The 12,369-nt window shown below is 34.3% G+C and overlaps 2 protein-coding genes across 3 annotated transcripts in view; both read left to right on the top strand.

Moving 5' to 3' along the window:
* Positions 1–12,369, top strand: part of LOC105339967 (tripartite motif-containing protein 3-like) — a 314,106-nt gene that overhangs the window by 240,106 nt on the left and 61,631 nt on the right. The gene's annotated exons all lie outside the window — the stretch shown is intronic.
* The window catches only part of LOC105339963 (prickle-like protein 2), a 40,812-nt gene continuing 30,692 nt past the window's right edge, over positions 2,250–12,369 (top strand). Inside the window, exons 1-2 of one of the 2 annotated variants that reach the window (XM_066081782.1) lie at positions 2,250–2,473; positions 4,324–4,412. In XM_066081782.1, coding sequence (XP_065937854.1) covers positions 2,369–2,473; positions 4,324–4,412 — 194 coding nt within the window. In that variant the 5' untranslated portion in view covers positions 2,250–2,368. Of the gene's footprint in view, positions 2,474–3,558; positions 4,117–4,323; positions 4,413–12,369 lie in introns of those variants that run through there. The other variant, XM_020072096.3, reaches the window with a different exon arrangement.

Below are 12,369 nucleotides of genomic sequence, written 5' to 3' on the forward strand. Positions count from 1 at the left end.
TTACTGTGTGGGTTTTTTTGGTAATTTTTTTTTTTTTTTTTTACATTTATCTATATGTACATCGATCTGTTCTTATTTTTTCGATTTCTTTCACTGTATTTTTATTTGTGACTGAAAGCCAAAATATCAATCAAATCATTAACATTATTATTCAACATATTTCATCTTTTTTGATGGGGGTCCGTTTTGTGAACGATGATCTTTTTTATATATACATGTATAATTATGTTTTGATAAACACTTTGTATATGTACAAGTACGTTGTTTTGTTTAACTCGTTGCACGCATATACTAACTTTTAAGTATTTCATATGTTCTTATTTAACGTTCATGGAATATGTCGAAAGAATTTATTGTACATAAATCTTTTTTTTTTTTTACATAAAACATATCAAAAAAATGAATTTTGTTTCATGATATTACTCTTAACTTCTTAAGTCGATCTGTGTATGCATCTGAATTATGACATGTTTAAAAATGACTTAAATTGTTTTTAAAAAATACCCGAAAATGCTTGAAATTGTGGCATTGCTTTAGAAGCGCACCAGTTTGGACAAAACTAAGAATACCCCCCCCCCCCCCAAAAAAAAAAAAATCCAACCAAACAAACAAAAAAAGCCAAAAAAAAAAAACCCGCACAAAACAAAAACAAAATACACAAGCAGAAAAAAAAAACCACGGGCGGATGTTTTACCCCGGAACAATTTGACATATACATTTACGGGTATTGTATATTTTAAATATGCAACAGCTATGATACAACAGTTAATTTAATATACATGTATACTGTGTGTACATTTAACACACATCTTCCTTTAAAAAGGGAAATTACCCTTAAACTGCCTGCTTTCACTGGTTCATGGCGACCTTGTATATTTCTTAATCTGGGGTCGTCTATTACTTAATTTCTTTATATACATATATATTCTAATTTGCAATTTATTTAATAGAAGATGAAACATATTTGACTTATTGTATTATTTTTAGTTTATTAAATTGCATTTTTCGACTGGCAAAAAAAAATAAAATACGTGTCCGCGATTTTTTAAAAAACAGCTAAGGCGAATAGGTTACAATTACAAATAAGAAAAGCATGGAGCCGTCTGGATTCTTTTCTTCCAAAAAATAATAATGGAAAGGCCAGGGTGCTATCTATGCCATAAGCACATGTGTTGTGTATTGGGCAGGTGCATTGGTGCTTCACGTACAGAAATTAAAATGTTTATCGAGGATTTGAAATAAAAGAACAATATCGGAATAAAGAAAAAAATCACTGTCATCATATCAAACACACCAAATGCAAGAGATTTAAATCATCTTTAGCATATCTATACATATAGATATAATCTATTTTATATATATACCATCCATTTTCGGATTGCCATGTTATGTGGGCCCATACACACATGTATACCAATATATACATCTGTTTACATAAATGGAATCGTTTGGTTTTAATAAGCCTTTAATCGCGGTTTGCCGCACGAATATGAGAACTAGGGTGGCGTATATTATAGTGCCAGAATGGGTCAACTTTACCATAAGCTGCGGGTTCGACCAATGCTGAGAGAGATATATTTGTATATAACTTAATTACCTGGCTTTAAATCTTATTAACGTGTTAATGAAATTAGAGACCTATTGAATAAACCCCCGGCGTACTTCTTGGCTGACACCCATTAACAGTTTTGGGATTCAAAGAGAAGACGGATTACGCATCGCGGGGAGAGGTTTTTGTGAAAACCTCGAGAAGTGACATCCAACTTTCTTCTAGCTGTCGGAATAACGTATCTATAATTCATGTAAAATGTTCTTTATTTTCCAAGGCTGATGTACGTTTCGGCGGAAAATGGCGGTTTTTCCATTAGTGGAGATTCTTGTTTTACGCTATCTCTGTCAGAGTTACGACCAGCGGGGACCGGGTTCCGCAATAGAACTGGAGGACCAAAATTACGTTATGGGATTTTAAAAAACTCAGTAGTATAAAGCAAACATTGTGTAACGAAGAGATTTTTATTTGCGGCCGTTAAACGCAAATGAAGAAGTGGTGAAACTGTTTTTCTCCCTGAGGGGACACCGGATCCCTCCTAATCGTTTAATAAGCAGGAGATATAATCCTATAATCCTGGCTCAAAGAAAACGGTGTTAGACTCCCTTCTTTGAATATAGCTCTTCTATATAAAGTGGTTTTATACACAGACCGCAAAGTTTTTGGTTTTAATTGCTGTTAATTTTTTGAGTGTGTTTGAATTGACGAATATATGTAAATTAGTGAAAGTTGTTAGGATGTAACGGCGGAGTGTCCGTTTTGACTTCAAATGTGTATATGTGACGTGTATACAACTGAGTGAAAGTTTTTAAGGAGACGATGGCGGAAAGCTTTAAGCGCCGACCCCTGGGGTATGACCTTCCCTATATATCTACGGTGGAAAGATATCTGTCCAGTTTGAACGGTGTTTCCAATCAACCTCAGGTGAGAATTTAATCAATCAAAACGTTTACCGGAATAGTTCAATTCATTCTAAAATATTTCGGGGAAATGACTCCAATAAACTATTTTTTTTAAACTGCATTTAAAAATTATTAATTAAATTAAGATTTGATAATATAAAATTCATGAACCCTTCTTTCACATTCATACTCAATGAGTTGAACTGGGGGATACACGCGTACGTGAAAGATAAATATATCTTTAATAACTGTTTTTAAACACTGAAATATCTTTAAAAAACGACCCCCCCCCCCCAAAAAAAAAAAACCCCAAAAAACAACAACAACAAAACAAACAGATTAACTGCGTTTGATTCAAGAAATAAGAAAGTAAACATATATTTAACAATGTTTCATAGTCTTGCAACTTCATAAACATCATGCAATTATCATGCATATACATGCAAGAAATATTAATAATTTAAGGATGAACACATATATAGGCCTAATGCATGCATTCATGAAATAATATAGCGTGTATAAACAAATTGACTTGTTTTTTTTTTAAATTGCATAATGATATGAAATAAGACATTATTACTTTCTTCCTAAAATCAACTTGTGTACACGGAATTTTTTTTTTTCTTTTTTTTTAAATCAAAGTCTAGTTACAAATTTAAGAATGTATTTCACTCATTACTTCCGCGTAAAAATTTCCTTGATTCTTACGAGCAATCGAAGTTATCTTTCTTTTCTCTTGTTCTTTTTTTTATTTCCCAAATGCACATGAGAACACAATAAAGTGACTCCTCCCCCCCCCCCCAAAAAAAAAAAATGAATAATAAAAATTACTTTGGCTATGTGTCAGTATTTACATGCACTTATAAGTGTATATTATTCTTGTAAATATATGTTTTCGTAAAATATTCTATTCAATTTCTGATAAAGTTTAAAAACAAAGTAGCATTGAATTGTGAGTCTACATATTTGAGTATTTTTAAAAAAAAAATACCACAAAATCAGGAATATTGCCGATTATTTCTCGCCATTCTCGTAATATTCTGGTTAGACTGTAACTTAGTGTAAGCTGTTCAACGCAGCATGACGGTTGGTAGTAAATCGGCCCAAGAGGTTCCGAATGTCCTTCTTTGGCGTTGTGGGCGGGGCTAAGCTGATTTGAACCCGCATTGAAAACAAATCGTGATTTCCACCTGAGGAAAGACAAGATGTGTGATCACACAGCGTTGTTTATTTTAAAACACACCACAACAGAAAATGGTGTGAATGTAAATAGAAAGTTTTAACTTGAGTAGCCAGACTGCATGGGAGGAATTTAACGGAGTTTATTTTCTGGAGTTTGTCTTTTTAATTTTTCTGTGATAATCCCGCCTTCGAGAGAGGAAACTATCGAATCGCATTGTGAAAAACGGGACGGGGGAGATAGATCTCTCCTCACGTGTAAAATACCGCTAACAGGGCGAAATGACGGTAGTGCACAGTTGGTAACAGTGAAGGATTTTAATCAGGATAATTTCTTTTTAATTTATTCGTTTTAATTATTTTGATGTGGTTTCTATCTGTGAAATATTTTACTGGGGGATGAAAATGGCCACATTTGGGGGTGCGATGATAGATGAGGAGGAGAGACCCGTGGACTCGGGGGTCATACCTAAAACTTATACCACGGTGAGGCTAAATAAAAATCGTATTCTATATTTTACTGTACATATACCCCTAATGTGCTATAGTAGTGATTAGGGTCCAACAGTGAAAAAAAAATGTCAGGTTGTGTATGTACAACCTGGTTAGGTTAAGAACTTCTCTTAATGCATAAAATCTCAAAGAGAAGTTTTGTAACATATTTTTCAGTGATTTCTGTTTTATTTAACACAGAGTCCACCCCTGGCACATCAAGTATCAGCTGGGAAACCCTGCTCCAACTGCAGAGAACTGTGTCCAGGATTTGAACTTCATTTTTGGAGGTGAGTTAGTTACTCAGAAAAGCAGGTGCCCTTCGACAACACTCAAGTTATTTTTTTACTACATCTTCTTTTTTTGTTTTATTAAAGATGAAAATCACAAAACTTGCTGATTTTTAGAAGAAAAAAATCAAGTTATGTCTGGAGGTGTTTTTGCATTTTGTGGGACTGTTGGTGTTTTCTTAAATGTACAATTTTTTTTTTTTGAATTAATGCTTGCTACGTATACATGAAGTTGAAGTATACACCTGGTGCTGGTAGCATTAGTTTTAAGATACGAGGGAAACTTTATATCTCCGTTGCGTTTCTAATTCTAAATACCTATCTGGGAGCCATAATTTGATCATCCGTTATAGCACTGAAAAAGGTGGAGCATTTTAAAAGCGTTTTAGATTACTTGCTGTGGAAATTCTTTTCAGACAAATTCACACAAAAGCTAAAGCAATACAGTATATCTATTCTCCACTAAGATTTACTTATTTAGTGGGCCGAGGCTTTTTAGAATTTATATCATTTTAACTTTTATTGACATACAGAGAAAAAAAAATGCATTTTGGCAAACATTTCCTGACAAATTATTTAAGACCAACATGATGAAATTGTTCAAAAACTAAGCTGGCTATTCTCCAAAAGGCACCCGTTAGATAAATAAAGCCCAAATTAAACTGGTCCCAAAACCCCCCTGCTGTAGTGTATAGTAAAATGAGTAAGGGTAATGCATATGTATACAGCCTTCCGAAACATGATATGTCCTGTATTAGTTTGCATTGGAATGAAAATTCTTTTCAAAATTTAATTCCAAATCTAGCACAAATTCAATCTTGTGTTCACTGTTAATGTATACCGATATATATATATTTATATAGTTTACAAAATCTTAAACCCATGTCATAAATTGCATGTAAATTTACAGCACAGCTATATAATATGTGGATATTTATGTTAGATTAAGATAAAATCTTTTCACTTGATCATGTACATGATGAATAAATTATGATTGATTAGTAATGATATCAGAGGGTTTGATTCTGGTTTGGTTCAGATAGCCATACTTCCCCTAGGGTACATGTAGACATATAGATAATAATCTTGGAGAGAATTAATCTGTTTGGTTTGTATACATGTACATCCTGTGATCTGCATGTTACATAACATTTTTTTTTGGGGGGATGAGGTTGGGTGGTGGTGACATTGACGTAGGGAATTCATATATTGTTCAAATAGCTGTAACAGATGTGGAGAGAGAGAGGGAGCATGCATACTAAGTAATCTCTTGTCAAATCTAAAGTAAAAGCTGGACTTCAAATTAAATGACATATTGATAGATAGAGAGATGAAGGTTGAAAAAGGAGAAAGAGAAAACATTAATACATGTATTTTTCTTTGTAACAGTTATTCCCATGACGTCAAAATGTCTGAAGTCTTCTCATTTTGATCTCCAAATGATTTGATTAATGGATATATCCATGACACTGTCTAGATGCAAAATTAATTATGATTAATATTTTTTTGTTGGCAAGGGCAAGGGGTTAATGTGAAACATTTAATACCAGGAAATGCAGACACAGGGCAATCACTGGTCACTCTTGAGAATTCACGGCCTATGCAGGTCATATCTATATCGTAACTATTTGGACAAAGCTTGTATCAATCACTCCCATTCAAAATAGAGTCCATAATGTGTGAAAGGGCCTACAGATATGAATGAAGTAGAGAGCTAAAAACTTGATAAAATATTTAAACAATTGGTGACAAAAGGGGTTTCAGATTCCGCCTAAATCAAAGGAAATTACTTAAGCACACAACGAAGTGCAAGCCAGGAAGAAAATAGATTGAGACAGTGTAATTTTCAAAATAACTCTTTATTGTATATATCAAACTGTATATTTGATGGAAAATATTTACTTACTTTTCCCTTGTTTCTATGTATATATTTGTATAATGTACATACTAAAATAGATATTATGTGAATATATATATATATATATAAATAGCCCATCATTGTGGACTGTTTATTTGATTTTGAAGTTTTGTGTCAGTCCAGTTTTTATTTCACACAGGAAAGTGCTACATTTTATGCGCGTGTGATTTCCAGTGAGCTAACAGTACTAATCTTAACAGATAATCTCCAAAAAAAGTAGGGGAGATAATAACACACCTTATCTCCCTTTCACCTGATGGTAATGTCCCATCATTTATTTCACAGCTCCTGACCCCCTAAGTGTTGGTCAGTTACGGCCTCCAGTGGGGACAGCTTTTATTGGCCACTGTTTCCTTAGCAAGTAATTTTTTCCCCTTTATCACCAGGCCATTGTAATTCATCAATTGTCCAATATTTAATGATTTTATTGTGGGTTTATTGTGTGAATTTATTGGTCTGATGATGATGGTCCTTAGCTGTTTATGTTGGGGCAATTAGGTCTTTATGGCCCCTCTGGCTTTGATACCTGTGGGGTCAAGGTGTGAAAGTATAGAATAAGTTATGCAAGTAATTACTTTCAAAGCCATGTTGTTGAGACAGGTATTCAAAAGTGGACACCATTTCTCCTCAAGATTAGTGGAAAGATATATCAGACAGTTTTATGTAGATCAAGGAGATTAATTAAAGATAATCTCTTAATTCTGGTCACTTTCAGGGACTGGAAATCATTTGCCATATGTGAATGTTTTTCTAGATTAACAAATGTTGGGAAAAAGATCACCTTAAATAAACAATATTAAACAAACTGTCCTTTAATCTTTTTCATTTTCCCCCCCAAAAATTTGAAGAATCTTTGAAAGTTCCTTTGACTCGTTAAGGTAAATAAAACAGAATTGACTTTGATTAAATAATTGACCAACTTGGGTGCATTGTCCAATATGTGGCTTTCACACAAAATAGGGACTTCATTGTTCATTCAATGGTGTCAGAAGCAAAGAACAGATTGAGCTGACTTGATTAAAGGACAGACTTTTATCACCATTTTCTGTTTATATTTACTAAGTAGGTACATAATTATCTTCGCTGTAATGACAAGTTTATCTAGGTATCAAACTGGACAACAGGCCCCTTATGTCCCATAGAAACACGCTGTTGCTGGCCATTATAAGTAAAGTTTCTGGAGATTTTCGGTTGTAAACATAACAGGAGGGCAAAAAGAAAAGAAACCCAGACAGTGGGCTGTGGTGCCACATCCAAACACAGAAAAAATTGTGCAAACAGAGAGGAAGAAAATGGCAGTGTTTACATTTGAGGCTACCGTTGAAAAGCATGGACACAAAGAGAGTTGATGCGAATCTCTGCGATTGTTATTTCTATGGCTAGGATCTGGTTTTCATGCATTCTTTAATAAAAAAAAAAACTTTATAAAAGACTTACAAAATGTACAGTACATTGTTGCTCAGAAGACCCGATCTACCGCTCAGACATCTTTCAACTTTTTGTTTCCATTCGAAGGTTGAAATATGTGCTAGAATAATTGTGTAATTTTAAATTAATGGAAGTTTGAAAAATGTTCCTACCACCTACAGGCGATATATTGAACTCATATTTCATAGAACATTCCACAGAAGCATGTCTGCTATCTACCAGTATTAAATGACTGCCTGGATGGAATTGGGTTTTGTTTACATTACATAATTATCTAAACATTTCATTTGATTTTACACGCGCACACATCCACTCACCAACTCCCACTTTTAAATATCTCTCTTTTCAATACTTTTTAATTTTTTTAGCCAGCAAATTGCATGCGTGCTCAAAATATGACATACCGTATTTATATAATTGCACCCATGCACATGAAATTTTGTCATTATACTCGTTGACCACACTATCAATATTCCTTTTATTCTTCGTAAATTGGTTACCATTTACAAAATCAGAATTCCCAGACAATCCCATTTTGGGGATAATTTCGGTATAATCTCCTGGAGATTAACATTTTTCTCAATGATGTAAGCGCTGTAGAATTATGTATGGGATATAGTTTATATCTAGACTAGTGAATTTCACACAGAGGGACTCTCATTTCAAGCTTCAATGGTCAAATTTAAGTCAAGTTACAACATAATTTAGTATCATTAGGCGGATAAAAGAGCTTCCGATATTAAACCCCCTTTGAATTTGACGATATCCAATTAAAGGTTGGCTTGTTGTGGTTTTTGCTACATTAGAGATGTTTCAGTAGGGGACTTTTGAGGACTATCGTAGTTTCAATTGAACGAAATTATCAAGACAGTTACACAATGGGAAGAATATAAATAGGGCCCGGGATTTTGCCATTTCATCTTATTAAATTGATTTTTAACCTGTCATTGGGAAAAGAAAAAAACTTGTGTATCATATCTTTTAAAATATGTGGTTCAAATACCGTACTGCTTCTTATGTATTTTTCAGTTTATCGGTAAAGGGAATATTGAGGTGTGCAAAAATATAGAACAAGTATAATTATATACCTTTCATTCCATTGCTGTGCAAATTTTCTGCATAATTTATAGACATGAGCATTTGGCAGTCGAGTGCAGCTAGAGGGGTATATGAAACCAACTTGTCGTTTTCTTTTTTACATGTACATTGCATGGATTCGCAAAGCATCTCAGTAATTTCTGGTATCATAGTGACACAATACCGCCCATGTCAATAGCATGTGGGGAGGGAATTTGATTATCCAGATAAATTATTTTTTCACCTGCAATTAACAAGCCTTTTACTTGACACCTGTACAGGTATAAAAATGACAGGTGTCACAGGTGAGCAATAAACAATACCTTTTTAACATCACAGTCTTTGCCTGTGTCTGTCCATGCAAATACACAGATTGTGTATATATACTGACACTATAATATAGTCAATCGCCTTCTTTTTAGAAAAAGTGCATGCAGTGTCAGTGTTTTATTTCCCTTTCAATATAATAGTCTAAAAAAAATGCAATTGTGTGCAGTCATTTTTGTTGTTGTTCCATTTGACGCATGTGTGTCTTCATAGCTGTCTGCTTGCCAATCAAATTCTTAAAGAATGTGTGAAATACGGTAGCTTTGAAATGTTCCTCTGCAAAGACAGCAAAAATTGGTATCCTTAGCTTTAACACAATACAATTAAGTTTTTAAAAACCTTTATCTTGCTTTATAGACTTATTATCTTGTGATAAATTGTTTTACAATAAATTGTGCATGTAATAATAGTACATAACCATGCATTTTTTCGTCAGACTCAATTTTCAAAAATATATGGTGGGGGTGGGGGGGGGGTCAAAGGAATAACTGAATCTAAACGTGCTTAAGTTGTTTGTGTAAAATTAAATTTGTTTTCAATGATAATTTCATCATCATCATCATCTTGATCTTCATCATCATCACCATCCTGATATTATTTGATTCTAATCCCCTCTCTGTAAGCTTACCCCTGTATATCTGGTGTCTCAATCTGACAGTGGTCGATCCCTGGAGGGGGAGATAAGGTTAATTTGTTCAGTTTAATGCCCTGCACTTGTTGAGGCTGTGAGGGAGCCGCCAGTAATTTATTACATACTACTGGAATCTCTTCCCATCCCCACTGACCACCAAACAGCTTGTTCAGCCATGTTTTATTCCTGGAGAATTTGATAAAACATAGTGGAAACAAGTTTAGCGATCAGTGGTTGGATGATAATTCTATTGATTTAACTGTGTGTTATAGATTACAGTTTTAAAGATTTCTTTTTATTAATATTTTGAATGCTTTAAGAATGTATGATGCTATTTAAATGATTGAGAGATTAGAATATATGTAGATGTATCATAAACTGAAATGTAAAGTACGCCATTTATTACTATTAAATTGTTTCATTTTTATCTGGGAGCTGAGCTCAGCAAATGCTGACAGTATTTTTATAAAATCTCTGATTTGATTTTTAAAAAGTACTTATTTCTTAGAAGTTTTGTAGATGCTATAAAACTGTTTGAAGATCCTGATTTTCACATGCAGAGGAAAAAATTCTTCTTTTGAACTAACACAGTGGCTTATCTCCCCTTTGATCTGCTGACCTAAAGGCCCATAACTCTGGCCCTCACAGCTCAGTTATGACTATGTTTAGACGTGTATAGTGCTTGTGGAATGTTGTACTGTCTATCATCTTTGAGGTCTCAGCCATCTGGATACGATGTAGTGCAGTTCCTTCCTTTACGATCACCACAAAGATAACCTTAGATCTTTTGCATGGTCTTTAGATTGTTCTGGAGGTATCCATGTTTTGTCTCTGTTACAATTCCCTTTTATTTTCTTTAAGGCTTAAAATGTGCAAGCCATCCAGGGTGAATGCTTTCCTGATGAATTTTCAATAGCCCCATGTTAAAAGCTTAATTATGGAATTGTTGAATGAATTATGGGTAACAAGTGACCGGCTTGCCTGTGAGAAATTAACACATGGGTTCCAATGATGAGGGGGTTCCTGCTGTGTAGCAAAACTATTCAGGATTTAATGGCAGTCAAATGGGATCTAGTAGGAGGGGGGGAAGTCTTACTTGATGGATTTTCCTGAACAACATGTCCCATGATGAAACAAATGCTCCAGTGATCTTGTTTGTTTCTACTGATAATCTCACTGCCTGTAACATCTAACATATTACACAAACAGAGGAATGTTTAAAAACTTGCAAAATGTTGTAGAACTTTGTCTCCGTCTTGATGAAAACTGCAGAAAACAGAGAGTAGAAAAAAACCCAGGGAATTTTGGGGTCTTCATTTTTAGAGGCTTGCAGCTTATGACTGATGAATGGCAGACACAAGGGGGAAAAATATCATGGGGGCTCTTACTTCTTTTCACCATAGGAATTGGTGTTATTTTGAAGGAGATAAAATATTAATTTATTACATTGCTGGAAGCTGTCCCCTTTTTATTTGGGGGAGGGGTGTGTGTGTGTTGGGGAGGGGAGGGGGTACAGAGTCTGGGGACCCCCTTATCACAGATTCCTAGAGTTCAGATTTAGTTTACCTTGACATAGCAATTTCCTTCTTATCATGTATACGACAAGGCAGGAAATGTTCAATTTGAACTTAAAATGAGGGTTATTATAAAACATAGATAACATAGCATTCAAAAAATGTGGTCATGTTTAATATCAAATCTATACCAGAAATAAATTTGGGGGTTCTCTCTTATTTCACTTCTATCAACTTTGAATTCAGAGTTAGGGAATTTCAATTAACAGAGATGGAACAAAAAATCTAGCTTGCACCATTTCATTCATTGCTGAATTATTACATGGAAAATATAGGAAGTGCCACCTAACAAAATGAATGGAATTGCAATCAGGAGATTCTTTTGCATTTCTCAAAGATGTGATTTTTTAAAATCCTGTCCTAAACAAAAAGGCCCATGAAACACAATAGAGGGAGGGATAGGGGGATTCCATTCTCTGCCGATGTCACAAGAACTATGGGAAGCATTGTATTATCTCTCCATGGTCAGTGACTGCCCTATTTTAATTGAGCATCGAGTTTGATTGAGTACCGAGACTGCTCAGGTTCAGGCCTAATGGTTGTTAAGCCTTGCATGCACATTCCTTTATCTTTTGTGTTGGAGATCAAAATGAGAAGGAATATGGGTTTTGGTTATTTGAATTACCTGGCAATGTCAATATGTCTGTGCATCTTGGTATACATTTTCGAAAAAGTCAATAGATATAAGTTTAATTTTTAAACTGTTCATTTCCTCCTTTGAGGGTGCATGAACAAACTAATTACAGGAAAGTTTACAAAGGTGTCAACTTAAATATTAAAATAACAATTCAGTATGTCTGCTCATGTTCTTGACAAGAAATTTTAAATAAATCCAAAGTATCTTTATATCTGAGTCCCATGAGTTATGATGTTCATTAATTAAAGGGACAGTTTTCATTTAGTCAGGTCTCCAGGGCTTTTTCTGGGTTTTGTTTGACCACAGGGTGTGCCCCCACATGAAGGAATAATTTGATAAACTCCTAGGAACCTTTCAACCAATGC

This window comes from Magallana gigas, chromosome 4 (assembly GCF_963853765.1).
Source record: "Magallana gigas chromosome 4, xbMagGiga1.1, whole genome shotgun sequence".
Lineage (NCBI taxonomy): Eukaryota > Metazoa > Mollusca > Bivalvia > Ostreida > Ostreidae > Magallana > Magallana gigas.